Raw genomic sequence first — 27,622 nt, 5'->3', positions numbered from 1 at the left:
GATGAAAACTGGTGCAAAAGCCTGTGTGAATAGCTGTGGGCTGTTGCACCAGTTTGAGTTCTTGGGCAGATCAGCCCCTGAACTTTCACTGGCCACCCCTGGGTCTTGCTCCAAGAACCCCTGCACACCCCACTGCCTCCCCCTTATGGTGCATTTGGAACCAAGGCCGCCCGGCCCTGCTAGGAAGCCACAGAGCACACGGCGATTTGTTGGGCTAGTGTCTCTTTAATGCTTGTTCAATACATTTACCAAACCATCACATCGTGTGTGCAACATCATGGCGTGTGTGTCGGTGCCTAAACCTCTAGCAAACCCACCCACTGCCCTGGCCTGGGAGAAGAGTCACAAGGGGGCAGAGAAACAGGTGGCTACCACCCCCCACGCCCCCAGGTTTTGAGCCATGAGGAGGTGGGTCAAGCTCTGAGCTCCCTCCCTCACACCCACTTTAAAAACATCTTCTAGCTAAGAAAATATATAAAGCACTAAAAGGTGAAACATTCAATTCCCCTTTCCCCACCCACCCCCCAAACATCTCCTAGACACGTAGTACAATACAATCAAATGTAAAAAGGCCTCCAAGCCCAGCCAGGCGAGTACTGAGAACAGGATTAAACCCTTCTGCCATGGATACAAGAGGGGATGAAATCTGGGGGGGCTGGGGAGCCCTCCCTTCCCAGCAGCTCGCCTGGTGGGCATACTGGTGCCTCACAGTGGCCATCAGATAAATAAGAACCTTCTGTGTGTAACAGTTTTGGTTTTTTTCTTCATTTAAAAAAAAAAGTTACAAAAAAAGGTAAGTTGCAAACTTACAGAACAGGTTAGTGTCACATTCTCTCCCCAAACTTGTTCTTCAAGATGAGTTAGAGAAAAAGAAAGAGGCGAAAGCCGTGGAGAAGCTGGAACGTGGCTGGGGATTCAGGCCCCCAGCAGGTTTCATGCCCAGCAGTGCCCCAAGAGATCTGCTTGGCCTATGCAGAGGGCTGGGGTCAGCAGCAGGGATGCAAGGCGTGGGAGACAGAAGCGGCAGGGTTTGCAGAAGGGGGAGGTTAGCGGAAGTCGGGAGCCCCCCTTCCCCGTCAGTTTTGACATAGGGACTGGAGAAAAGGGGAGGGGGGGTCATGAGAACTACAATTCCCCTCCTCCCCAGGAGACACTCCCTCCCTCCCCCCAGCCCTCATTGCTCCCAGCGATCACGCTTCACATGAACTTTCAAACCGCTCATGAAATTTGGCTTTAAAACATTTACAGCAACATTAGTGCTTCTGAGGTCCAACATGGGGTGGGGCAGGGCTGGGGTTGCCAGCCCAACCACCCCCACCAGCTGAGGGAGGCTGGGCTGGCATGGGAAAGCTCTAGCAGGGGGGGCCCACCATTCTGCAACCCACCCAGGGAGCACCCACTCCAGGCTCCATTGCTTTGGAATGCAGGAAGCCTTCAGCCCAGTCCAGCCTCCCTCATCCCCCAACAAATTTCAGCTTCCAAACCCCCCACTCCAACCTCCCTTAATCTGGGGCAGAGAGATTGTGTCTACCTGGGAATCTGGCATCTCTGCAGGAGCAACAGGACAGTTGGGACTTTAAACTCCTTTTTGTACCCCCCAAAACTAATAGCAGCTGGGGGAAGGGCACTAAACTGGGATACAGCCCCCCCACACTACCCCCCAGTATAGCAGCCCCCCTTCCTGGCACATGGCCAAGCTGGCAGTGGCATCACTGGGGTGTATGACTCGCAAACTCGTTTCACTTGTGCCATCAGCCAGAGGCTGGGACTCCAAGGGGCAGTCCCTCAGCAGGGAAGCGACTGGATGCCACCAGCGATCGGAGCCCCAGCTCAGGCTGCCCGTAGGAGCCCCAGGGCAATGCTGCAGCGAGGTGGCCCTTGCTGCATTACCTGACCGAGGTAAGGTCCCTGCTTGACATCAGGGAGGGCAGAGTGGTCCCCTGCTCCCATCACTAGGGCAAAGAGAAAAGGGCTGTGCGACTCCCTACGCAGAGGCTGGGGGTAGTGGCTGGGCTGGGGAGGGCGGTGAGGAGCAGCTATCCCGTAGCAGGCTTCGGCCCCCAGCCCAGCAATGGGGATTACGGACCCTGTCAATCTGTGATCCAGCCCGCCCCGTGGGGATGCAGAGCACGAGGCTGGGGCCTGTGTGCATGCAATAACCAGACGGTGAGTGACTGTGGCGCACAAGACAGGAGAGGAGTGCTCAGCGTAACCCTTTCTAGTCCAGGGGAGATTCCTTCCCACTCCTCCCCTCCTGCAGGGAGCAGCCATGGAGAGCTCATTCCAATCTTATAGCGCCTCTTCCCAATCACCCGTGGCCAATGGGGCCTCGGCAAGTCCTGCAGGGGGAAGCCCTCCCCCGCCCCCCCCCGCTTCCTGTGGGTTGCAATCTCCCCTCTGCAAGGTCCAAAGCACTTCCTCCAAGTCTGGCTGGAAAGGGTTAACGCGGGCCGCCTTCAGAACTCCACTTTGCATGCTGGGAAGGTCTCGTCCTGCATGGCCACCGTACTGTTGCTGCCCAGCACCGTGATGCCCAGCTCCTGCTGGCGCTCATGGGTTTCCTGGTACCATTCGTGCATCACCAGCGAATCAAAGGTTGGGATCAGGGTCACCTGAGGAGACCAATTTGATACAGTCACTCAGAGGCAGCAGGGTCTAGTGGGGCTGGCCCTGACGGCTTCTATTTCCAGGCTCTGCCACTGCCCTGCTGAGGGCATGTCACATCTCTGCCGGTTTCCCCTCCCATCCTTTGTCCCGTCTATTCCAGATCCCAGCTCGTTGCGGTGTGTCTGTGCAGCGCCCGGCCCACGGGGCTCTGATCTCAACTGGGGAGGGGGCGGTGCTGTGTTAGACACGCTGGTGGGGCAGACGGAGGCCGGAGCGAGGGGAGGTTCTGCCTTCCTCGAAATACGGACACAGCCTCACCACGTGCCAGCTCAGAGCCACCCTGCCCTCAGCTGCCACCACTTGTGCCAAACAGGGACATGGAGGCACACCAGTGACCATCCCCCAGATGAGGTCAGAGTTCCCAGTTCAAAGGTCAGGGCCCCTCCTGCCTCAGGAAAACCCAGCCACCCCTGCTCCAAGCCACGGCTACGCGGCCGAGCCCCCACCGAGCCGACAGACACAGCTGTCCCCCCGAGGGCCTCTGTGCTGTGGGGTTGTCAGGGCAGCTGCTCTGGCACGGGGTGATTCCCCCCCACTCCTCGCCGACAGCTACGCCGGCATAACTCTGCTGTTCAGACCAGGCCAGAGTCCAGCTCCTTGGTGGCCTCCGCCAATTCCCTCCTCCCCCCCGCAACACCCCCGGCTGAGCCGGACGCCCCGAACGATACACACCGGGGACTGCTTGGATCCGGCCAATGGGGGAGCAGGTTCTCCTCACAGGACTGCGGGGAAGGAGGCCAGCAGCATCCACACCACTCCTGGGTCCTGCTCCAGGCAGGAGGCAGAAATCCCCCACCACAGCGGAGGGCTCGGGGTTGGAGCATGGGGCAGGGATATGGTTACCTGAGACCCCAATGCGGCCCCCCCACGCCTGCCTGGCCATGCGCAATGCTGCCCCCTGCTGTCGTCCCGCCGAGCCCCACCTGGACATCGCTCCCCCAGTGATGTTTGCCCGACAGCAGCGCGTCCAGGATGGGTCGCATGACGCCCTCTTTGACATGGTCGTCTCCGCTGATGACGTAGCAGAGGGAGCGGATCCGCCGGAAGAACTCCTCGTCCACCGTCCTGGCGCTCCAGGAGCCGGGGATGTAGGCCAGATCCAAGTAGATCGGCGGCTCGGGGGGAGAAAGGGCTTTGGAGCCTGAAATTGCAAGACGGGGGGGCCTTTTAGACACAGGGGGCATGGCCGGGGCTCCAGCAGGGAACGCCAGGCGGCCTGGTACACAAGGGCCCCACTACTGGAGTACGATCGGTGATTTTTGGGAGCCTTGATTTCAGACACTGCAGAAGGGCTCAGTTTGTGCCCAGTACTGAGTGCCCCACCCAGGCATCTCCCGTTGGGACACCCAACAATAGCCAGTCACTGAACACCTTCGATCCAGGATCCCAGGTTCCCTCTCGTACACCTGCTCAGCTGCTGGGGCGCTCCCGGCCCTGTCTCTTTACTGGAGCTTTAACTATTTTAAATCCAGCCTCTCGCGCCCTTTGCTATTAGGGACGGTCACTGCATCTGGCTGCGCCCGGGAGGGTCACTGGCTCCCTGGGCTAGGAGGCCGGATCTGCAATACACCAAGAGGCTCTTCTGGAATCCACACATCCGGGGTCCGAGTCACTTGGGATTCGGATTCAGCAGCCTTTCAGTTCCTACGCGCTGCAGGATCTCCCAGGATCCAGACCACCCAGCTGGCCAAGGCCCCCCTCACTGCCAGGCTCATGTGCTTCGACTCAGCCCCGAAGGGCCAGGGCCAGCCCAGTCTCCGTGGTGCACTCCCCCGGAGCCAGAGCAGCTCCCACCTGGCACGTGGGAACTCTGGTGGCGCCATGGGCACCACCAGCAACCCAACTCCTGCACTCCTGCCACAGGCCACAGAGCGCCCTGGGCTGCAAGGCCCCATATATCCTCCACCCCCCGGCCTGGGGCTGGGTTAGCATGGGAGGGACAGGCCCTGCTCCTGGCCTGGGATCAGCTGGACTCTACACCCCATCCCCACTCCCATTTACCTGCGGGAGATGATCTGCCGGCTCCCGAGAGCGGCCTAGCCCCAGCGCTGCGGCTCGTGAGCGAAGCTCTGGTGTCCCCGCCAGCCCCGAGGCGTGGGCCCTTGGCTAGGGGAAGCGTCCTGGCCTTGTCTGCTGAGCCCGGGGGGCCTCTGGCCTTGCTGCCCAGGGTCGAGTGTTTGGGGGTTTCGGCCTTCTGGGACACAGGGGCAGAGCCCAGGCGGGAAGGAGTCCTCTTCACCTTGCCGGCGGGCTCCTTCTTCCCCGCACGGGCCTGCTCCGTGGGCAGGGCCTCTGGATCCACCATGCAGATGCCAGGCTGGGCAGGGAGGGGGCAGGGGTCTTTCAGGGGGCCTGGAGGAGGGTCTCTGGCCCGGGAAGGGACTCTGGCCAGGGGCTCCGACTCCTCGTCTGAATCCAGCCCACCGTCAGCCGTGATGGAGGGGCAGTCCTCGGTGGCAGGAGGGATGTCCGAGTCGGAGAGCGTGGGGAGGGACTCGCTCCCAGAGGTGGGGGGGGTCTCGGCGCCTGGCAGTGGCTGCAGCCGGCGGCCCTGGCTCCTCTGACCTCTCCTCTGGGCCAGGGGCTTGGCCAACTCCTGGGAGAGATCGCTGTCATTGGACAGGTCCCGGGGACTGACATTGAGGGAGGGGGGGCGCTCAGACTTGGGGTGCTCAAACTCGCAGGGCGATACCAGACACAGGTCCACGTCGTGGGGGGAGTCGGAGCGACGCCCATGCCGGCGCAGCCCGTCTGCCCCATCACTGTCCAGCCGCTGAGCATGGTGGCAGGGCCGGAGGGGCAGGGACATCCCGCCTTTACCCACCGAGGCGTCTGACTCTGGGGTCAGCCCGCCCCCCTGTGGCTGGTTCAGCTCCTCTTGGGGCGACTCACTCACCGGGGGCAGCACCTGCTCGAAGGAGACTGACAGTGACTCGTCCACCTCAGTGGAATGGGGGGAGCCCACCTCAGCCGGCAGGGAGGGGGTGGTGATGGTGGGCGAGACATCGGGGAGCTCATCCTTGAAGGGGCTGAGGGACAAGCAGCCCGCCTGCTTCTCCTGGGAGGAGCTGGAGCTGTCGTGGGAGGAACGGCAGGAGTTGAACTGTTTGTTGTCATTGGGGCCCGACGCTGGCTCCTCTACCATGACTGCGTCCTCCACCGGGGACTGGTGGAATGGGGTGTGTCCGGCGCTGGCCGGCGCCGAGCTAGAGGGGGACATCATCTCCAGGGTCTTCTCCTCAGAGCTGCCACATGGGTCCTCGGCGCCCTCCTGGCAGTGGTTGAGAAGCCCCGTGGGCGTCAGGTCAAAGTCCACGCTGCGGTCGCTCTTGGGGGTCTTGGCGAGGGGAGAAGGGGGCCAGATGGCTTTGAGCGGGCTGGTCTCTAGGTACCGGAACCGCTGGGGGCTGTCCAGCTCCTCTGGGTCGACGCCGTTCTCCTGGCAGTCCGTGGGCCCCAGCCCGGCACAGCCAGCTAGGCCCTCAGTGCCAGCGCACTGCCCAGCCTCCCCGTTCTCCAGCGGGGACGGCTCCAGCTCGCTGTCTGCCGTGGTGATCCCCTCATCTGTCAACTCCTCCTTCCGCCCAGCCTCAGCACCCACCCACGCCGCCTCCCGCGTCAGGGCCTCCAGGGACAGCGACTTGGAGCCTTCTGACGCACCAGCCCCGGGGCTCGGGGGCTCCTTGCTGGCCGCACCTGCCTCCTTGGCCGCTTTGGCCTTGGGCTTCTCCGGCTCCTTCTTGAGAGTGGATTTCTTAAGGCTCCCTGCCCTGAGGGCCAGCTTGCGGGGCTCCGGCCCGGGCAGTTTGCGGGCAGGGGGCTTTGCGGCCTTCCCCTCAGCCTTGCTCTCCTTGGCATCCTTCCGCAGCAACTCGGCTTTCCCGTCCCTCTTCAGGGCCTTCACCTCCTTCCTGCCGTCCGCCTTCCCCTCAGTACCATCTTCCTTCTTCAGAGGCCTCTTCTCCTCCTTCCTCGCCTCCTGGGGCAGGGGCTCTTTCTTGGGTGGGGCCTTCTCCTTGCTAAGCTTCAGCCTCACATCTGGCTTGAGCTTCTCAGCTGAAGAGTCAGGCTTGGCTCTGGGGTCCTTGGCTCTCTCCTCCTCTGGCCCTGCCTTGGCCACCTCGCCCGGCCCTCTGGCCTTTTCCTTGGGAGCTGGCTTCACCTCCTTCTTCTCAGCCTTGAGGGCTTTCTCCTTGGGAGCCGGGGGCCCGGCCTCCACCAGGCTCAGTCTGGAAGCAGACCGGAGGCTCTCCTTGGACGCCGACTTGAGGCTCTCCTTGCTTTCCGCCCTCTTTGGCGTGAGCGGCTTCTCGGGATGGAGAGCGGCCTGCGCCTTCAAGTCCTTCTCAGTGACCACGGGGCGCTTCAGGAACTCCAGGTGCTTCACCTTCTGCAGCCCCTCCAGGATCCTGCCCTGCGGGGTGCAGCCTGGGAACAGGACCCGGATGATCTTCTCCAAAGGGCTGGCGGGATGCCAGACCAGCAGGGCGCAGACGGAGGTCAGGCACTGCAAGGGCAGCTCCTGCTCGCTGGGGTGGCCGTTGCCGGACCAGTGCTGCAGCAGGAAGTCCAGCTCCTTGGTGCCCCGCACCGGGTTCAGCACGTACATGTCCAGCCTGCCAACGCCCATCTTTTGGAACAGCACTGTGGGCTCCACCTTGGGGCCACTGTCCCTGCAGAGCAAGTTGGGCCTGACCCCCAGCTTCTCCAGGTAGCGTAGGGTCAGGCTGGCTTCGTCACAGCTCTTCAGCACCCTGGAGTTCCCCTCAATACCCTTCAGCTTCTCGGAGGCGTTGAGGAACACGACTCCCAGCTCGGGGGAGATGAGGTTCTTCACCCAGTCCCCGTTGCTCTGGGAACCCTGCGAGGAGGGGTCTTCCTCCAGCTCAGCGACCTTCCTCTGCAGCAGGCTGTTGACCCCCGGCAGGCTGTCCGTGCCGATGTGCGTCACCAGGATGGAGTCGATCCGGTCCAGGTGGCGCACCAGTTTCCAGAAGGAGGATTTGGGGTTGGAGCCTCCATTCACCAGGACGTTGAACCCGTTGACGGCAAAGAAGGCCGTGTCCCCCCTCCCGCCGGGGAAGACGTAGCAGCAGGGCTTGGAGAGCTTCAGGAAGCCCACCATGGTCGGGGGCTCCAGGAGGTCGAAGGGGGACTGCGGCTCCAGGGACTCCGAGAGGTATTCCACGAACTCCTGCAGCCCCTCCATCTCCGGCAACACGCAGCCCGGGTTGATCCGCAGCTCGATGAAGTCCTGGAGGTTGTACTGCTCCAGGCTGGAGTCCTGCCACTCCCCGAAGACAGGGCAGCTGACAGTCAGGCTGGCCTTGGCCGAAGGGTCTGCAGAGCTCAGCATCTCCCCGACCTAGAGAGACAAGCCAGGGTCAATGCCAGCACATGGCAGAGTTCAACGACAGGCTGCTGAGTTGTCCCTTGTCGGCAGGTCATCCCAGGGGCTAGACAGACACTCCACCTCCAACCTGGACTTCGACACAAGTTCCCAGAGGGGTGAGGCCAGTCGGCAGCCACCGGACAGTCCCTCCCCGCCCTCCTTCACCAGTACAGGGAAGGCCCTGGGAGGGCTGCCATCCCATAACAGGCTCGGCCATGACACCGCAGCGTTGCTCACCTCAGCATCGTCCCCCCCGTGGTCCGTGCTACCGGATGACTGCAGTGGGGTGCGCATCACTGCGAGCCCAGACTCTTCCCTTTGCATTCTGGGAACGTGCCTCACGAACTCCGAGTGCAGCAGCCCACCCACCCCGCACCTGGTCAATCAACGCCCCCCCTGCCCTCCACTTCCTAGCTGAGCAGACCTGGCTGCTGCTGGGATTCACAGCTTGCAATCACTAAGCAAGGCCACGTTCGCGCAGAAGCGTGGGCCTGGGACGGGGGAGCAGTTCCAGGGCTGCTGGGGAAGGAAAGCCTTCGCCATGCACGGCAAGGGGACCCGAGCTTGCCAGACAAACTGCTGCGACACCTGCTAGATGATGGGGGTGAAGAGGCCCCATATGGGCAGCTCTGGGGGCAGCAACCCAGCTCCATGGAAAACTGCTCCATCAGCACCACTAGAGACGGACTCCGCCAGCCCCACGCCCTTCCCACAGGGCTGGGCTGCTGGTGCCTGGAGCTGCACATTCAGTCAGCTTACGGCCAGCCCAGCTGGGGCTCACGATCCAAAGGGCTAGTGAGAAAAAAGTGACCCGGGTCCAGAGGGGACCACACTGGAGTCACCTCCGCTGCCAGCCGCCGTGTCAAGACTCTGCAGCGTTTCCTCCAGCAGCCAGAGGTGAAAGTGCACACGAGCCCCGAGCTGGGAGAGACACACGCGTGTCTCCGAATCAGACAGTAACGGGATCACAGAGGCCTCTCCCCCAGGCCTGCTGAGAGCCAGAGCTGCCTGAAGGCAGGCGTTTCCTGGCCCGGGGCTGACGGCCATGAGGGTTAGCCGCCAAGGGGCGGATCACGGGCACTGTGCCAGGACACACCTCTTTGTCCGTGAAGATCTGGATGAAGTCCCGCAGAGAGAAGCAGCCCGTCTGCAGCATCAGCTCCCCGGTCTCCTCCACGCAGGGCCCGGCGAACACCAGCAGCTTGTGCTGGGACACGTCTGTGATCAGGTTCCGCAGCTGGGGAGGGAGAATGGTTGAGTTCGGGTGTCCCCACCCACCCCCAGCCCCGCCACCCAGGCCTACACCAGCTCGAGGGGGATCTTTGCTGCCACACAATGGAGCCGAGACCAAGCGCTGGGGGCTGGGGCCCTGGACTGCAGGCTGCTCCGAGTGGGGCGCTCGGGCTGGGGAGACAGCAGGGTGCCTGGCCCGACAGAGGGGGAGGATGACAGAACACGAGACTATTACGGAGGGGAATGCAAACCCCGCCCCACTCCCGCAGGGTGCTCTTGCACCTCCTTGCCCCCCCCCCCCCCACATGGTAAGGGCCCCATTGGACCCCAGTTCCCTCCCCACCTGCTCACCTCATCGCACAGGGACTTATCCGAAGGGTTGAGCAGCACCAGTGTCTCCAGGACATCCCCCCGGTGGTGGAGGGTCCGCTGACCTGCCCGGGAACAAGAGGCCTTGGCGTTAAGAGCCCAGCTCCCCCAAGGTATGCCCAGGTTTCCCCCCCCCCAGGGAAGGGCCAGGCTGGCCCGAGCGCTGCACAGAGGATGGCTGCCCAGGGCACAGGCCAGGCAGCAAGGAGCCTCCAGAGGGGAGCTCAGCAAGTGGGGAGACTGGCAGCATGCCATGCAGCACTCCGCTGGCACGGTCTGCCCCAACGTACGCAACCCGGCCCGGAGCAGGGAACCCCAGGCAGCTCCTGGCTGACCCAAGCGGCCGTTCAGAGCGTGCACGGTTCGCCTGCCTTCTGCGCCACTGCTCCCCCCTGCAATGGCACAGCACTGCCCCCGGTACCTCTGGGACCCCGTCACAGAGAGCACAGCCAGGTGGGGTTTCAGGGAGATGCCTGGGCCAGACAGTAGCCAAGGCGGGCTAAGGAGACACCTGTCAGGCAGTGCAATGCAGAGACGGCAGGACGCAGGGAGGGGCAGAGGAAGGCTGGTCTTGGGGCTGAGACCCTGGAGCCAAGAGAGTTGGGTCCCTGGCTCTGAGTAGCCTGCAGCAAGGTGCTGAGTCGGTGCCTCAGTTTCTCCACCTGGGAAGTGGGGCGATCCAAGTCAGCCCCTGGATGGGCTAACATCAGAGAATGGGGTACCCGTAACTCCTGATGGAACACCCCACAATCCCAGCTAAAGCTAGAGGTGCCGGACGGGATCGGCACACCGGCAGCTACCGCAGAACCCAGGTACAACGGGGAGTTTGCCCGGCACGAGCTCCAGCCAACCCCAGGCAAGACCAGTCGTGCCGGCAGCAGGTAGCCTGCTCAGGCAGGGGACTCAGGCCCATACGCAGACCCCGCTGCCCCCTTCCCAGCCTCCCCACCCCTTTCAGCCAGGCTGAGGCAGGAGTTCCAGGCCGGGCTCACAGCCGCTGCAGGACCCCGCTGGCTGGGAAGCGGAGCCATGAGCCCGGATACCACAGAGGCCAGCAGATCTGCTGAGTCGAAGGACGAGAGGCGCCCCCCGCCCCTTCCGCTGCCGGAGAAGGAAGGAAACAGAGGGGCTGACTCAGCCCACGAGGGGACCCCCCCCCCCCCCCCATGTTCTGCCCCCGGAGCCAGACAGGGATTGTTTTTAAGCTACGAACACAACTTTTGACCCCACCGGAAGACAGGCCCGGCCCGGCCCATAACAGCTGGACGACTTGCCCCAGCCAGTCCAGTGCAGGGTTGGGAACAGACGCTTGGAGCTCTCTCCCTAGGCACGCCCGAGCTGTTCTCCCCTCTGCGAGGAAAGTCATGGGCCACACAGGGCTGGCCCCGTGCAGTCCCAGCTGGAGGGCAGCGTCACGGCCGCTGGCGTTTCCTGCTCCGCGCCCGGACGAGGCAGCCCCAGCTCAGGAAGGCCAAGAGGACTGAAGCTGCTTTCCTGAGGCCGTCAGTTCAACCCCACCTCCTCCCTGCAGGCGTGGGGGGGGGGGCAGACTCCACCTTTATTTGCTGGGGGTGGTCCAAGGCACTGAGCCCCTCCCGGCCAGCAGCTGCATGGGTCTCAGCTCACCCCACCTGCCAACCGGAGCTTGTGCCGCAGCGTTCCCAGGCGGGGAGCTCTCTGGCAGGGCCCAGCTACCCATCATGGGCATTGCAGGACAACCATTCGGCCACGCTGCAGCCAGGGGCCCTGTCTGCTCTCAGCCCCACACCACGCTGCAGCCTGCCTTCTAGTCCGCAGCGCCGGGGCTCGGACCGTGCGTCCCTGGGGAGCCCGTGCCTTTCGCTGGAGCAGGCAGGCTCCCAATACCCTCCCCGGGCATGCAGTCAGGCACCATGCAGCCGCCATCTAATGCAGACAGCTGCGCTGCCCATCGCTAGAGGGCAGCAAAGGGGCAGAGAACCAAGGCTGAGTGTGGAGGAAAGGAACGGAGACTTTCCCACTGCTCTACGAGCCGGCAGCCCAGCCCCCTAGTGAAGGGGGGGGGAGGAGGAGGCTCAACGGGGGGCCCTGGGCACGTCTCCTATGTTAGTGCCCCAGGAAGGGAACTGGATTGGCTTTAATGCCAGGTGCGCAGCCAGCTCCCCGCGTATACCCAGAGCATGTTGAGCTGCTAGCAATCTGCTCCGCACGCCCCAGCTCACGGGGCTCCAGGCCCACGAAGGCCAATTTACAATCCAGGGGGCAGGAAGGTTAGAGGGTCAATTAGGCCACAGGGCACCGCAGGGCGTTGGTGCCAGGGAGCCCAGCGGTTTACTGCAGTTCAGACCCAGGAATGAAGAATTCGCGAGCCTGCCAAGCCTGGGCCCATCGGCGGCTAAATTCCCTCTCTGGGAGCTAGCCGGCTGCTGGGCCGAGTGCCTTGGGGTCTGGAGGCCTGTACCCCACAGAACGGGGGAGCTGGATCGCTAAGGGCTGGCCTGGGACTCTGAAACCCACGTTCAATTCCCTGCTCTGCCAGAGACTAGCCGTGGGCAAGTCACTGCCTCGCTTTCCCCATCCGTACAACGGGCGGGCGTGACTTCCCTGCCTCCCCAGGGTGGGGGATGGGCTGCGGGGCTCAGACACTAGGACGCTGGACCAACTGAAGCCAGCCCAAGCGCCCAGTGCCGACGCAGCTGTATCGGCGTGGGGGCGTTTCACACCCGAGGCTATTCCCACACTGGAATGGGATTAAGCCTTCCTGGGACGTGGCACCTTTACAACACCGTCCAGGTGTACTGGGCCACTAGCCATTTAGAGACATCCCACCCCAACCCACAGTTAAATAAGAACAAAAAACTGCCCAGTCCAGGCCCAAGAACCTGAGCGGGGCTGGAAGCTGCAGGCCCCCCGAGCAGCCCATGGTTCCTTCCACCCTTGGCCTCCCCCAGAGCAAAGCCTGATCGAGCACGTGGACCAGGAACGGGACACCCCTCGCCACACCCATGTCACAAGGCCACTGAGCAGCTGTTGGCAAGCAGCGATTCAGTTACTGCTGGCCAGGGCCGCCTTTGAACCAGCAGCCTGGGGGTCAGCGGCTCCCTATCTGGTTACCAAGCCGCCGAGCTACCCAGCCCCGTGCACAGAAGGGGCCTCTGTGAGCGCAACTGCCCCAGTTTCCAGAGAGCTCGTTTAGAAGAGTGAACAAACGAACCCAGAAGGAAAGTAGCTGGAGAGGCTGGTCTAGCCGGAGACGCCTGGCTGGGAGGGAGAGTACTGTGACCGTGGAGCTGGCTGCAGGGAGCCCATTTCACAGCCAGGGAAGGCGAAGGCACCTAGAGCTGTGACAGAAGCATCAGAAGGGATTTTAACCTCATGGCTTTGGGGCTTAAGCCAGACCATTAGATCCCCGAGCAAGCCAGACACAGGCAGATGTGGGACACCAGCCCAGGAGGGTATTTCTTCCACCTTCCTCCACCACATCCAGGGCCAGCCACTGCCAGAGACAGGCCGAAGGAAGGGCTCTCCCTCCAGCCGCTTGCATCCACGCCCCAGCTACCTTAGACACAGGGCAGCCTGAGCTGGTCGGGAACGAAGACGTTTCTACTCTCCGATGGCCGGTCACTTCTGGAGAGAGGCCCGTAAAACCCTCAGCACTCGAGTTCCAGCAAGGAGACCCTGCCCTGGGCTGTAGGCTGCCGGTACCCCTGTGCATGACTGGCTCAGCCCCAGCCCCTCAGACGGGATCAGCTGCTCTTCCCGGACCGACGCCGCACAGCGCTAGCCCACGAGCCACCTCTCCCTGCGCCGCGGTCACGAGATGGACAATAGTGCTGATGAACTGCACGTGAGCAGCTGAAATCTGAGCTCCCCTGGTGTTCTGAGCTCTCCCTGGGCTCCACACGGGGCACATGGCCATGCACTCTCTCTGGCGCCCCACTGGTATCCGAGGCTGGGGGAGGGTTTTACCCCTAACAGCAGCACTAGCTGGTGCCAACAGCGTTTGAACCCAGCCCAACCAGTGCCTCTGCTCTACCCGTCCCAGAGGAGAGGGATGCTACCGGCACAGGGGCCTCTCTAAGCTCCTTGGGGAAGGGGCTCTGCTCTGTCTGTACAGCGCCTAGCACCCCCAGACAGCCAAGCTTCTCCCCACTCTGGAGCACAAGGCCTGGCTTCCCCTCAGCCAGCCTCCGGGCATTACACGAGGAAGCGCAGCCAGGCCAATGTCATGCTCCACCCATCGGGGTCCCCGAGCTCTTCAGCACCCCTGGAAAGGGGATGGTCTGCAGGAGCCAGCTATACCTGACAAGCAACAGAGAGCTCAGACCTTCATGCAAGGAGCCCCCTGCTCTGGAGCCTTAGAGAAGGGGGGGCGTACCAAAGTGGGTTAACCCCACACAGGGGAGCAGCAGAGACACCCCCCACTACCACCACCAACACTTGTGTCTAGGCACAGATGTGGTGAACCAGCGGTTCCCCCCACCACAAGATGAGCCAAGGAGTATCTGGCTACAGCATGGTTTTGACTGGGAGTCAGGATGTCCCACTCCGAGCGAGTTAGACAGAACAAGCCCGTCCCTCGGTCTGGGAGGGCCGGCCTGAGTCTAGACACTGCAGTGGAGGCGGTGGGGCAACGCAGCCAGGAGCCAGCCAGGGCGTGACGAGGCCTCACGGGAAGGCACATGGAGAGGGCCGCTGGCCCAGGAACTCCTCTGAGAGCCGCTCCCCAGGAAGAATCAGCGCGTTTGTCTGCTTGGAGGGGCCGGGACGGAGGCATCAGCTGAGGGAGAGTGCAAGCAACTCGGCATAAAAGCAGCTTTGTAGCCCTGGCTAAATGTTTGCCCAACCCAGCAAAACTCCATCAGGAGAGAGCAAGGTCCGGGTCTGCAGCTGACCGGCAGCCCCCGGAGCGACCCCTCCGCACACAGCAGGAAGGACAGTGCTGCCTCCCTGTCTATTTCCAACTCACTGGGCGGCCTGGCTTCCCCCTGCAGTCTGGGCTGAGATACGGATTGCAACACGAATTAAACACTGCTAAGAGCCAGGAGGGGCATGCGTGGAGGGGGTCACGCGAGGTTTCTGCCGATGCAGAGCAGAACACGAGCTCCCAGATGCTGCTTCTGCCGCTGGATGTGTCAGGGCGCACGTTGCCATCTGCTCCTGGTGGGCGTAGCCAGCACTTTGTCAAGGGCAGACAGCATGGATCTGAGTGGCATACAACCCCCCCCCCCCCAAAAACCTGAGCAAAGGGGACTAGTCCTATGCACCCCCAGCCTCACAAAGAGCAGTCAGGGGGATGCTCAGATACTGCGGTACTGGGGGGCACTGGAGTACCCCAAACAGGTTATTCCCAATGCTGCTTCCACAGCAGGGGGGCTGTTTGTGAAACCTCCCCCCCCCCCACAGCAGGGCCAGCTCGGAGCCGAGCTGCTGCCTCACTCCAGCAACGTTCAGACAATCAGTTGGACTTGCAATAGATTCCCCCCAGAGCAGGGCGAGTTCTGGGCCAAGCAGCCTGGAGAGCTCCTTTAAATACTCCGGGGGGAGCCCGGGGTGTCCCAGAGTGCGGGGACAGGACAGTCCCTGGGAATTCCGGACCAGAAAGCTGCATTGTGCAGGCAGGGAGCCATCTCCAGCGAGGTGCCAAGCCCACAACAGCAGAGGACTAGGGGATGCACAGCTGGGCAGGTGGAGAAGGGAGAGGCCTGGCAGATGGCCCTTACCTTTCACGATGCTGGAGAAGGTGGCCGAGTGCCGGGACACAAACAGCTTCAGCTGCTCGTCCAGGTTGCAGGAGGTGAGGTCGATGTCCCAGCAGCGGATTCCTGGGGAGAGAACAATCAGCACCCGCAGCTCTCAAAGGGGTGCAGAGCCCACCCTGCCCTGCCCCTGCCAGGAGAGGCACCAGGTTCACAGAGACCAGCCACCGCAGGGATTCCCAGGGCTGACCTTGGCGGTGACGCCAGCCTCCCCCCCCCGGCTGCCTTGACACAGGTGAGCAATCTGTCTGCTCCTAGGGCTTCACCCCTGGGGAATGCAAGCACCAGGGACCCTGCACGAACCTGGCTCCAGGGGAGAGGGAGCGGACGTGCCTGGCTGGCAGGGCAGATTCCTCTCCAGCAGCACGGACAGCGAAGCCCCCGGAGCAGTCCCCTCGAGGGCCCCCTTTGCCCCGTCGGCTGCAAGGCCAGGACCAGCCAGGGAAGGGGAACCGGGACCAGCAGAACCGCCCCAGGTGAGGAATACACTGGGAGGGGATGGGTCAGCAGGGAGCCACCAGTGGGGGGTCTGCTCCTGCATGTGGGGGGAGGATCAGTTACCAGCCAGGTAAGTCGGGGGAACCAAGCTCCCGTCCCAGGCTCTTTAATCCCTAGCACGGCACGGCCTCGCGGAACAATCCGCGTCAGGCAGAAGAGCAACCGCAGGCCCCTGCGACAGCCTCTGCCAGCAGCACACGCTGCACCCAGCCCCGGCCGGAGAGAAGCCTGACGCCTTACAGGGCTCTTCGCGCCCCGTGCCAGCTAGCAGCCCGAGCAGCAGGGATGGGAGCTCACCCAGGGGTCGCTGCCCCTCATTGCAAGTAACAGGGAATGCACAAAATGGACCGTAGGGAGGAGCATGTGACCCTGCACCGTAAGGCCTCAGGGTCACGCGAGCCGCTCACAGCCAAGGCTCGGGGACAGACCGGAGGCCCAGGTTACAGCACATGCATTAGAACGGCCCCACAGTGCGGGCAGAGACACACATCCCCCCCCCACCGCCGCACGGGGAGGGGAAGGGGTAATGCAGACGCACACTGGGCAATACGACGCAGTTACCATCACTTCTGCAAGCGAGGGAGGGAGGAATAAAGTGACTAGAAGCCACAGCTCCCGTGCTAGGCCTGCCCTCCAGGGCTGAGCAGAGGGAGTGGCACTAAAGGCTTGTGCTGAACCTCCCCCCAGCCTCATCCCTGTCCTCATTCCCACCTGCAAGCGCAAGCCTTCCCAGGCAGGGCCCACGCCTCTTCTGCCTAGTGCCCAGCCCTGCAAGCGCAGCCTATAAACATGAGCAGCTGCTAGGAGACGAGAGTTCCTTCAATAAACTACAGCGTGATCCAGGCGCCCTGACAGCTCCGCGACGCTGCCCCAGCCCAGGGCACAAGCTGCTGCCACTGGCCCCCCAACTGCTGAATACCAGCAGGTTCCTCAGCCTTCCTCCTACCTGGCAGGACGTGTCCTGGGACAGACACAAGGACGTCTGAGGGACTACGAACGGCCATGGGGGAAGGAAAGGGCTTCCGGCTGCGGCAACAACAGGCCGTTTCCCTCTGCTGCTTGGCCAGGGAAAGGGAAAGGGCCCGCGGACACCCGCGGGGGCCAGGCTAGCGAGAGACAGGGCAGCGAGAGCCGCTCCCAGCCTCACGAGGGGAGGTCAGCGCCGCGCCAAGGGAGCAGGAGCTCCCCGTGCCGATCGAGGGAGCATGGAGTCGAGTGCTGCCCTGAACCCTCGCCAGAGAGAGAAGGGGCCCATGCCCAGCAACCCAGCAGCAAGGCTGCTAAAGGCAACCCAGCGAGCCTGGCCTTTAGCAGGCTGTCCTGGTTTAACGGGCCTGCGACGAGGGAGGGAGGGGAAGGAAACGGGGGTGAAGTTGGAGGGACAGTATCTCTGCAGAACCTGTCTGGCAGAAAAGAGGTAGTGAACAAAGGCACCTCTAGCCTTCCCTCCTGCCCCCCACGGCCACAAGACTACGGGGCTGGCTGGCACAAGACACAGCCTCTTCCATGTCTGCACTGACCTCCCCTCTAGTCCAGCCCAGGGCGCCTCTTGCCCCCTAACCTGCAGCTGCCCGTGTCAGATTCCCAAACCGATTCTTCCTCGCAACCCAGAACTAGAGACGTGAGTGGCAAGGGAGCCCAACCAACCAGCTCCAACGGCGTTCCAGGCTGGAGTCACTTTCGCAGATGGTCCCTCGGTTTCCTTCCTGGTGGTCACAGGTTCAAACCTCGGCCCAGATGGGCAGATGCTCGGTCGTGACCATGCGCTGTTTGGTGGCCCCCGTGGGAGGAGTTCAGGTGCTCACAGGCAAGCTCCCCTGGGACAGCTGTTCACATCACAGCGCCCTTGGCCCGTTCAGTCCTTGGCCTCTGCAAAGGAGCCCCCCCTTTGCTGAGCAGGGCTAAGGGATGCTACCAGGGCAGTATCATAGAATATCAGGGCTGGAAGGGACCTCAGGAGGTATCTAGTCCAACCCCCTGCTCAAAGCAGGACCAATCCCCAGACAGATTTTTGCCCCAGATCCCTAAATGGCCCCCTCAAGGATTGAACTCACAACCCTGGGTTTAGCAGGCCAACGCTCAAACCACTGAGCTATCCCTCCCCCCGTATAGGGAAGCTGTCACTGACCAGCTGTGGCTAAGTACAGCTCAGTGGCGATGGGTGTCACTTCACCTGCATTTGGAGTCACTGACTAGTCCCTGCTCACATGCACTGACTGGTTAACCTGGGTCTCTTGCAACCAATTCAAGTCACACCCTGCTGCAAAGCAGAGTCACTCTGCACTGGCTCTAGACGTTTGCAGTGACTCCCACACCTCCTTTGAGCAGAGTCTGCAGGCCAGGCCCCATCCAGCGGGGCTCTGCACTTACCAACCCAGCCGACCTGCCATCTCTCTTCTCCCCCAGCTCCGTACTGCTCGGAGACTCACTGGAACTGCTCCGATCTCCTGCACAAGGCAGCCGAGCGAGGCTGCCTCATTCAGCACCTGCGACTGAAGAGGCCCCTTGGGGGCCAGTACCAGGACTGCCCTGCCTTTCCCAATGAGTGCTTACGCTGCCAAGACCTGCCCAAGCCGGGGATGAGCCGGCCGCAGAACGCCAGCGGAATTCCAGGCGGAGAGTTTGCTCGGACAGCGTCCGGCCCAAAACTCTCAGCAGCAAAACAAAACACTCTCCCCACTGCTATGTCAACTCAGCCGACATGCTAGGAAACCCCCCGACAGACTGTAGCAACAGCCCAACGTGGCAGGAACCGTCGCCACCTTGGCTGTACGCACCACTTGACTACGATCCCTTTGTGGCTCGCTTCCTGTTTGGTGTCAGGAGAGAGGCCTGCATGACAGGGCAGTGTGTCAGCTGGAGGCTGAGCTCATCATGGGGCCCTGGAAAACGGAAAGGAACATCCACAGCAAGCCAGATAAGAACAGAGCCAGCACGAATCGGGTCACCCAGGCTTTTAAGTACCTTAAGAGGCTTCCCCCCAAGTTTGCATTAGAGCTACTGGCTGCGGGCCGGGTGACTGCCCAGCAGGCCAAGAGAGGGACAGCTGGACCGCCGGCACAGGACGCGATGCTAGCCAGGAGTGGTATCAGTGTGCTGGCAACAGAGACGAGATCAGGAGCCTGCCCCCAACCCTGTCCCTGCGACTTCTGTCCACGGAACTCAGTCTCGAGGCTTGTAAATAGGTTGATGATTTCACAGGAGACTAGTACACTGAAGGGAAACCGAGGCACGGATGTGCAGTGACAGGCACTTGGGATGTGAAGGTCAGTTCCTGGCAAAGCCAGCAATACAGCCCAGGGGCCCTGACTCCCAGACCCCTGCTCTAAGCAGCAGACTCCCCCACCCCTCTAGTGTGGGAACAGAACCCACTGGGAGGATTTTGCTGAGTGAAGACAGGGCTGGAGGGGGATCTGCCAGACTGGGTCAGCCCAAAGGTCCATCTAGCCCAGTATCCTGTCTTCCGACAGTGGCCAGTGCCAGGTGTCCCAGAGGGAATGAACAGAACAGGGAATCAAGTGATCCATCCTGTCGCCTATTCCAGCTTCTGGCAAACGGAGGCTAGAGACACCGTCCCTGCCCAGCCTGGCTAATAGCCATTGATGGACATATCCTCCATGAGCTTATCTAGTGCTTTTGAACCCTGTTGGTCCGCTTGGGCAGGAGACAGGACACCAGCAGGGGAAAAGTCCAGGGCAATTCGGACAGTTCTGAGGTGTGGGTCAGACGCAGGGTGATCAGGGCCCCCGGGGCAGCGTGGTGGGGAGACTAGGTCCAATATGCTCACCCCAAAGACAAAGGGGGACCGGATAACATATCTGGAGACAGCTAAGGGCTGTTATAAAGATGATGGTGATCAACTGTGCACCATGTCCACTGAAGGTAGGATGGGAGGTGATGAGCTTAATCTGCTGCAAAGGAAAAACTCTAAGTAAAGGATAATTACGCTCCGGAATAGGCTTAATTAGGCGCACAGAGTCAGAGCATCTATGGCATTTGCCGCATTTCTTAGACACTGGGACCCGGTGACACATGCTGATGCCTCAGCTGACCCCCCACCCCTGGCTGAGTAACATCCTTCTACAATTCGGGTTTGAAAACGAAAGGTCAGAAGGGGTCACAGCCCAACTCCCTCCAGTCACTGGCTCCAGAACGCTCCCGATGAGTCAGCTCGAAGACAACAGGATCAGATGCCCCTGCTACCCACAGACAGCTTTATCCCAGGGCTTCCGAACTCCTGACGCTCGCCGAGCGGCTCCTCGGGGAAAGGAAACCAGCCGCATTCCCCCTCACATAGCCTCCCCTGCGAGTTCAATGAACCTTGGTTTATAGCTGCACACTCCCTGCCCCAGACGGCTGGTGGAAATCTTCACAATGACACTTCTGCCCCCTTCCTTACAGCTTTAACTGTCGACGGCCTCTGAGTCAGCCCTCGGCGAAATGAACACTCCTCAGCTACTGCTTCACGTTCTCCCCAAGCTCCGATACACTCCACATGCTGACGGTTCTTTGCAGCCGTAACGGCCTGCGGTTCAGTCTCCGCTCTCGTGTGAGAAGCCCGTCCATGCGCCCCGACTCGTCCTTCGCAGCTTCCCACACATCTGGGCAGCCACCTCCTGGGGAGAACAGAGCCACTCCGCAGGCCTGGCTGGGACATGCCTGCCTCATACGGGATGTTAACAGAGGGGGGTCAGGAGCGTCTTTAAAGGCAGCACCAAAGACGTGCCTTCAGGTTCCAACCATGTTACAGGTTCCTTGATGTTCACCAAGGAAGACAGGTGCACGCTTGCTTCCCCTGGAGGCATGCACCTTGCAGGAGTGACTCAGCCGCGCCAGGCTCAGCCAGACAGAAGAGCGTTCCCTCTGGCTATGGGAGCGCAGCCGCCTTCCCGGTCTGCTCTTCAAGAGGCAGCACGTACAGCCATCAGCTGCATTAGAAGCGCTGTTCCGAAAGCGAACGACAGCCGCTGCGTCTCTCTGCCTTCTGCCTCCCCAGTTACCGTACACCCTTATACAGCAGCCATCTGTTCATTCCTGTCCCACGCTGGCCAGTCACACTAGCCAACCGGGCTCCTCTCCCCACTCCAGGAGAGTGGGTTTGCTCCCTGAGGCCACTAATGCGTCAGGAATTCTAACCCCAGCTCATCAACAAACCCCAGGCCCCTGTACAGCCACTGTGCGGGGATTACAGAGACGCAGCCTGTTTCACTCCCGTCACGTCTAGTGATTTACAAACCAGCTTAGCAGGCCGGCCTCATGCCCATCATAGGGAACGAATCCATCGGTATTTTTCCTCCACCATCCCCCAGTCTGTGGAACGGTTAACGATCTTCCAACCAAAGGGAGATGGTGCAAGATTAGGGTATTAGACACATTGGGGGGGGGGGGGGGGCAAGAAAATGCAGAGTTGCATAAACCTTGCTCAACGTAACAGTTTTAGCCTTCTCAGGCTGCTTACTCAGTTCACGCGTGGTGGATGAATGTTTTTTTTTTTTAAAAGATCACTTCCAAATTTGTGCCCTTCCGGGCCTTGAAAGCCCCTCCGGCAGAAGGAGACACTAGCTCAGTGCTCACAGCACCTCTAGCCCCCCCCATTAATACCATAATGCCAGTACCAGGCTAAGAACACGGAACCCCCCGCAGCCGGCCAACGTTCAGACATCCCGCTCCAGGCGACGGTTTCCATCACCGGCTCGGGAACAGTAAATGCAGGTCCCCAGCAAGTCCTTGGAGGAAGCTCTGAAGCAGGGCTCATTACAACTCAGCCCTTCCTAGTTTCAGCTGGCCGTTTCCTCAAACCACGCTGACCCACTGAGCCCGAACACACCCCGACAGACCAGCGCTCCAGAGCGCTTCCCGAGGCCAGACAAGCTTCTCCAGGCGGACGGCTCTCCCGAGGCCCAGCGCCGGCCAGCTGCCCCATCCATCATGTCGGATGCTCCCCCGCCCCGCTCTCATTTCTTGAGTGGCAAACGGGTCCCAGCCCATCCCAGCGTTAACAAAGCCACCCCCAACCTTTGTCTGCTGCTGCTACACTCCGCACCCTGGGCCTCCATGCCCAGGTGCAACCAGAAGTCGAGAGGGGGCAATGGGATGGGACTACACCTAGGCAAAGGGAGCGCTAAGCAATACAAGAGTCCAGGATTCACGGAGCTGGGGACAGCCCCGCTGTCACCCCCACCCATGTTAAAAGCACCATAAACTGCCCCCCCCCATAGGAGAGACTCCCTTTAAACATAAGCAATAATTGGGGGGGGGGGGCGCTGCACTAGACCACCACAACTGGACTTTGCACACCCTTCCCCCACCTAGTCTGAAGTATCAACGCCTCCCACAGGCGCCTGCATGGGGAAAGCCGGGGGGAAGGGCGGGGAGATGTCCCGGACACAGGGGCTGCATGCACCGGTGCATGGGGGAGCCCCGGGAAAACCGGGGGGAAGGGCGGGGAGATGTCCCGGACACACGAGCTGCATGCACCGGTGCATGGGGGAGCCCCGGGAAAACCGGGGGGAAGGGCGGGGAGATGTCCCGGACAGAGGAGGTGCATGCACCGGTGCACGGGGGAGCCCCGGGAAAACCGGGGGGAAGGGCGGGGAGATGTCCCGGACACACGAGCTGCATGCACCGGTGCATGGGGGAGCCGGGGAAAACCGGGGGGAAGGGCGGGGAGATGTCCCGGACACAGGGGCTGCATGCACCGGTGCATGGGGGAGCCCGGGAAAGCCGGGGGGAAGGGCGGGGAGATGTCCCGGACACAGGGGCTGCATGCACCGGTGCATGGGGGAGCCCCGGGGAAGCCGGGGGGAAGGGCGGGGAGATGTCCCGGACACACGAGCTGCATGCACCGGTGCATGGGGGAGCCCGGGAAAACCTGGGGGGGAAGGGCGGGGAAATGTCCCGGACACACGAGCTGCATGCACCGGTGCACTGGGTGCAAGCAGGGCGATGAATGGGGCCCGCAGCGCCTCGGCCCGTGCTGCCCGGGGCTGCAGCGGCACTCGGCCGAGGGGTGCACGGCGCTGCACGGGCCCGGCGGGGGGGGTGCACGGCGCTGCGCGGGCGGGGCCCTGCTCACCTCTCTCCAGCGCGGCCAGCACGGCGCCCAGCAGGCCGGGCCGGTGGCAGCCGCCGCCCACGATCACTAGCAGCGAGTAGCGGCGGGGCCCGGCGGGCTCGCGGGGCGGCGCCTCCCCCCGGCTCGCGCGCTCGGCGGCTCCCGCCGCCGCCATCTTCCGGCTCGGGCTCCAGCACGACGTGCGGTGGCTGGCCCCGCCCCTTCCCGCTTTCACGTCACCGCGGCGAACACCCCGCCCCGCTGATGTCATCGCCGGCCAATCAGGGGGCACGAAGGGGAGCCCGGCTGGGCGGGGCTCTTAAAGGGGCCGGCCACTAGGAGGGGACAATGGGGGTGGGGGTGTCAGAGGGGAAAGCCCAGGGACCAGAGGGGATGGGGATGGGGGCAGCATAGATTGGGGGCTGGGGGGCTTCAGGGCGGGGGGCATCAGGGCTTGGGGGACCTGGGGGGCATTGGGATGGGGTATGGGGGCATCAGGACATATGGAGTCTGGGGGCATTGGGGCTGGGGGGCATCAGGGCTTGGGGGACCTGGGGGGCATTGGGATGAGGTACGGGAGGCATCAGGACTTATGGAGACTGGAGGACATCGGGGCTGGGAGATCAGGGGGCATTGGGGCTAGGGGGCATCAGGGCTTAGGGGGTATGGGGGGGCATCAGGACTTACGGAGACTGGGGGGCATCAGGGCTGGAAGATCAGGAGGCATTGGGGCTGGGGGGCATCAGGGCTTGGGGGACCTGAGGGGCATGGGGGGCATCAGGACTTATGGAGACTGGGGGGCATTGGGAACTGGGGGGCATCAGGGCTTGGGGGACCTGAGGGGCATGGGGGGCATCAGGACTTATGGAGACTGGGGGGCATTGGGAACTGGGGGGCATCAGGGCTTGGGGGACCTGAGGGGCATGGGGGGCATCAGGACTTATGGAGACTGGGGGGCATTGGGAACTGGGGGGCATCAGGGCTTGGGGGACCTGAGGGGCATGGGGGGCATCGGGGGCATCAGGACTTATGGAGACTGGGGGGCATTGGGGACTGGGGGGCATCAGGGCTTGGGGGACCTGAGGGGCATGGGGGGCAGCGGGGGCATCAGGACTTATGGAGACTGGGGGGCATTGGGGACTGGGGGGCATCAGGGCTGGAGTTTGGGGACTATCAGGGCTGGGAACTTGGGAGATAGCAGGGCTGCTCCTGCGGTGTTGCCATAAAAAGCACTTAAGTCTAGGTGGCAAGTACACCGTTACAGAAGTACATCGGAGTACACGTATGTTGTGGAGATAGTACTTATGTATTTAAAAGTACATGTGCAAGTGTTCTCAACTCCCGTATTCCCTGCGATTGTCTGGTCAATATATAAAAAAAAAAAAAACCCAGTTCCTTTGCATTTTTTCTCTCATCCTGATTCTGCAGCCAACACAACTTAAAAAATGACTGGGATCCAGAAGCAGCAGCAAATGACTTTGTACTTCTGTTACTTGCAGCTGTATCACAGCTCAAAATATTCCGAAACCGGTTTCTAAGTCCCGCCTTCACCTTTTCTACCAAGCAAGAAAAAGCCCTGGCAGGCAGAACTCAGGGCCTGAAGCTCCCAAGCCAGGTCCTAGGGACCAAACGGGAGAGTGGAGAGGCAGGTGATTGTTTCAAAAAACTATTTTGAAAAGGTACTCCTAGATCAAAGAAAATTATCCTTTACGTACTTTTAGCATGTATTGAAATACAAGCACGAAGTACAGAATATGTCAAGTACTTAAGTACAAGCATGTGGAGAACTTTAAATACTTAAGTGTGCACTTAATACAAGTGTACTTACATACAGGTGAACACACGGTAGGGCGCAGTGAGGGCATCAGAGCAGGACGCTGGGGGTGGGGAGGGGGCATCATGGCAGGGACATTTGCAAAGAGCAGTACTCCCCACTGTGTCTATCCCCAATGACCTCTGACCCTCCCATAGCATCTTTCATTCCCATACATCCTGACTGTCTAATCACAGCCCCACCAAAGTGCAGCCACCTCTGGGGAAGGAGCAGGACATGCTGCACAAGGCCGGCCCCATTGTCATGTGAAGCTAGGAAACATACAGGCGGAGTGATTTCTCTACCTCCCTTCAGAGCCTTGCATTGAGTAATCCACCAGGGTCTTGAATACAGAGCCATATTTACAGACTCCAAATCTGACTAAAGATTAAAAGTTTTGGCTTGACATTCTCCCAACCAAACCTTCGTTTAAAGGGGGCATTTCAACACCTTCTGTTTAACAGGATATAAAACTCCCACCAAGCGAAACTACCCCCTTTATTAATCACACGTCATTCATAATAATACATTACAGCCTCAGTTTACAGCCGCAACTCTCCTTTAATTAAAAAAAAAAAAAAAAAAACTAGAGAAGGGGCTTAAAGTAAAAAGCCGCAGGACAGCTGTATCTTAAAATGTCTTGCAGGGTGAAGCACAGGTTTGTAGGACAAACACTTTGCTCTGTGTTTTAATGCTGGTCTTTTGCTGATCTTCCCCTTTCAGGAACCAGAGGAATTTAGCTGGGGTCATTTTTGCCAGTGTTCATATTTTAGAGGACAAATGACAGGGCCTGTAGTAACATGGCTGGGATCCTGCTCTCCATGTGTCTTGATGTGCTTGCAGTTTGCCTGGTTGTAGCTGCTTGTATCTGTGTGGTGACTATCTATGTGGCATGGGATATTTGGTGCTGGTTGAATACTTTCAGTATTGGAGCGAGGTGGATCTGCCAGGGCTTCATCCGTGAGGGTGACTATTTCTCCTCCGCTGCTGGGGGTTGCAGCCTGGCCGTGGGAGGGCCATCTGAGTGGAAGTCTGCTATGTTGGGGATGGATTCCCCTATCGGCCTCTTTTCTGGGCCCATTTGCAAGGGAAGGAAGGAAGTTGGAGCATCCGACTTGCCACGACTCTGTTCGAAGAGCTACAGCAAAGGCCATTCGCCAAGAGCTTGTTATCACCTTGCCTGGCGAGGACGCCCCAGCACTGGGAACTGCACACTCCCCCGCCTGGCTCTGTGCATTCCCCCCGGAGGGGGGTGCAGCCCGGGTGAGCACCCACCCCCACACACACCCTAATTCCCCGTTGCTTCACTCAGCGCACTAGACAGCGGCATCAGGACAGGCAGACAGCTGCGGCTGCCACTTCCCCCGTGTTCTGCTCGTTAGGCTTTTTGCAATCAGGACAGTTGAACGGCCACTCCCTCCAGGCTGGCACTGCTTCCCATGCCCAGGCCGGTTTGCATCTGCATCCTCACCCTGCACAGGCTGGCCAAGGACAGGAGACAGCTTACCTGGCTGGCAGCCAGCCCCGCGCTCTGCTGGGTGTGAAAGGTGGAGAAAAGCCAGTCTGAAAACAAACCACCAGAGTGTGTGTGTGTGTCTGTGTGTGTGCGTGTGCGTGCTAGGGGTGCAAGACAGTCTGCTGTCAAAGGTCACCTGCTCCTTGGCCACTTCTGCATTTCCAGTGGCACCCAAACCACAACATGTTTGCAGAAGCGGGGCTGAAAGCAGGTTATCAAACCTCCTTACCCCACACCTGCTGCTGCTCTGGTGCATTCTCCAGCGTGCACCGCCAGGAGCCTGTGTGGGTTTCTGCCCCGTGGCAATTGGTGGATTAGGTTAGATGCTCCCAATATGGATTTGGTTATCCTACAGCCCCAGCCCTAATCACGGGAGCCATTAAACACTGCATGGAAACACACCCACAGAACTGATATACCTTTGGGGCTAATGCAGCCCTCTCTGGTTTTGAGAGTGTGGCCTTCTGGTTTGGGAGCCTGGAGACCTGGGATCAATCAACTCCTGCTTCTGCCGTCTCCCCGACTGTGTCCCCTCAGGCCACTCACTGAACTGCTGTGTGTTTCAGTTCCCCACCCGCCCAATGGGGATTTGTCTCTTGTGCTGGCAGGAGCGTCTCTCACTGTGTGAATATCCAGCACCTAGCACAACTGCTCCTTGAGTTCAGAAGGGGCCTGGAGGCGCTGCTGGAATATAAACCACAGCCGTGGCCTTGGGAGGGGCCAATGTGACGTTGTGATGCAGGTGTTGTCACGACGTGACATCCTTGTCCCAGGGGATGATGTTTGAAAAGTTGCAACCCGCAAGGTCAGGCTGGCAGTGGCCAAAACTTGTGACTGTCCAGTGGCTCTTTGGTGGGTTAGGTGGGCCTTGGTCCAGGTGGGCACCCATGACACACGGCCCTTTGATGGCAGGCTCAGCAGAGAGGTGAGGATGAAATGGGCCATGGAGTTAGACTCTTTCCTCTGGCTCTGGGGAGGAGCCATGGCACAGGGAAGGTGCTGGGGGAAATGAACGGAGCATTCCTTGGGAAAGTCAGCGCCACGCGAGTCCCCTCTGCGAGAGACCTTGGCCACATTCTGCGCAATTCTATTTTAAAATCTAGCAACTGGGAGAAGGGACTTGTAGCCATTATCCCCGGGAAGGCGACTTGCCCCTGGGCAGTGAAACTGAGGACTGGGGTGACATGGGCTATAGGTAGTTACACTCCACAACTAACATCTAAAAGTCTGTGCTGAAGTGAAACTGATTTCACCACTGCATGCTAGAGCCCTTCAGTGGGAAAATACAATTGAGAGCTGCCACCTGCTGATCTGACTGAGAAATGAAGTGCAAGACTGGATC

At 60.9% G+C, this 27,622-nt stretch overlaps 1 protein-coding gene across 1 annotated transcript; it reads right to left on the bottom strand.

Moving 5' to 3' along the window:
• Positions 1-206: 206 nt before the first annotated feature.
• On the bottom strand, positions 207-23,110 carry MAP1S (microtubule associated protein 1S). The gene is made up of 7 exons (XM_054013670.1): positions 22,973-23,110; positions 15,364-15,465; positions 9,644-9,726; positions 9,156-9,296; positions 4,669-8,032; positions 3,591-3,808; positions 207-2,612 (listed from the first exon to the last, which is right to left on the bottom strand). Exons 4-7 carry the CDS (start codon positions 9,213-9,215, stop codon positions 2,457-2,459), a joined length of 3,798 nt encoding a protein of 1,265 aa, XP_053869645.1. The 5' UTR covers positions 9,216-9,296; positions 9,644-9,726; positions 15,364-15,465; positions 22,973-23,110; the 3' UTR covers positions 207-2,456.
• Between the last annotated feature and the right edge of the window lie 4,512 nt (positions 23,111-27,622).

The sequence above is a fragment of the Malaclemys terrapin genome, chromosome 24, assembly GCF_027887155.1.
Source record: "Malaclemys terrapin pileata isolate rMalTer1 chromosome 24, rMalTer1.hap1, whole genome shotgun sequence".
Lineage (NCBI taxonomy): Eukaryota > Metazoa > Chordata > Testudines > Emydidae > Malaclemys > Malaclemys terrapin.
This window is presented reverse-complemented; position numbering and strand designations above follow the sequence as displayed.

Coding starts and splice junctions, on each gene's coding strand:
- MAP1S (XM_054013670.1), bottom strand. CDS start 9,215: ATGCTGCAGACGGGCTGCTTCTCTCTGCGGGACTTCATCCAGATCTTC. Junction 3,809..4,668: donor CGGCAGATCATCTCCCGCAG/GTAAATGGGAGT, acceptor TTGCAATTTCAG/GCTCCAAAGCCCTTTCTCCC. Junction 2,613..3,590: donor ACTGGGGGAGCGATGTCCAG/GTGGGGCTCGGC, acceptor TGGTCTCCTCAG/GTGACCCTGATCCCAACCTT.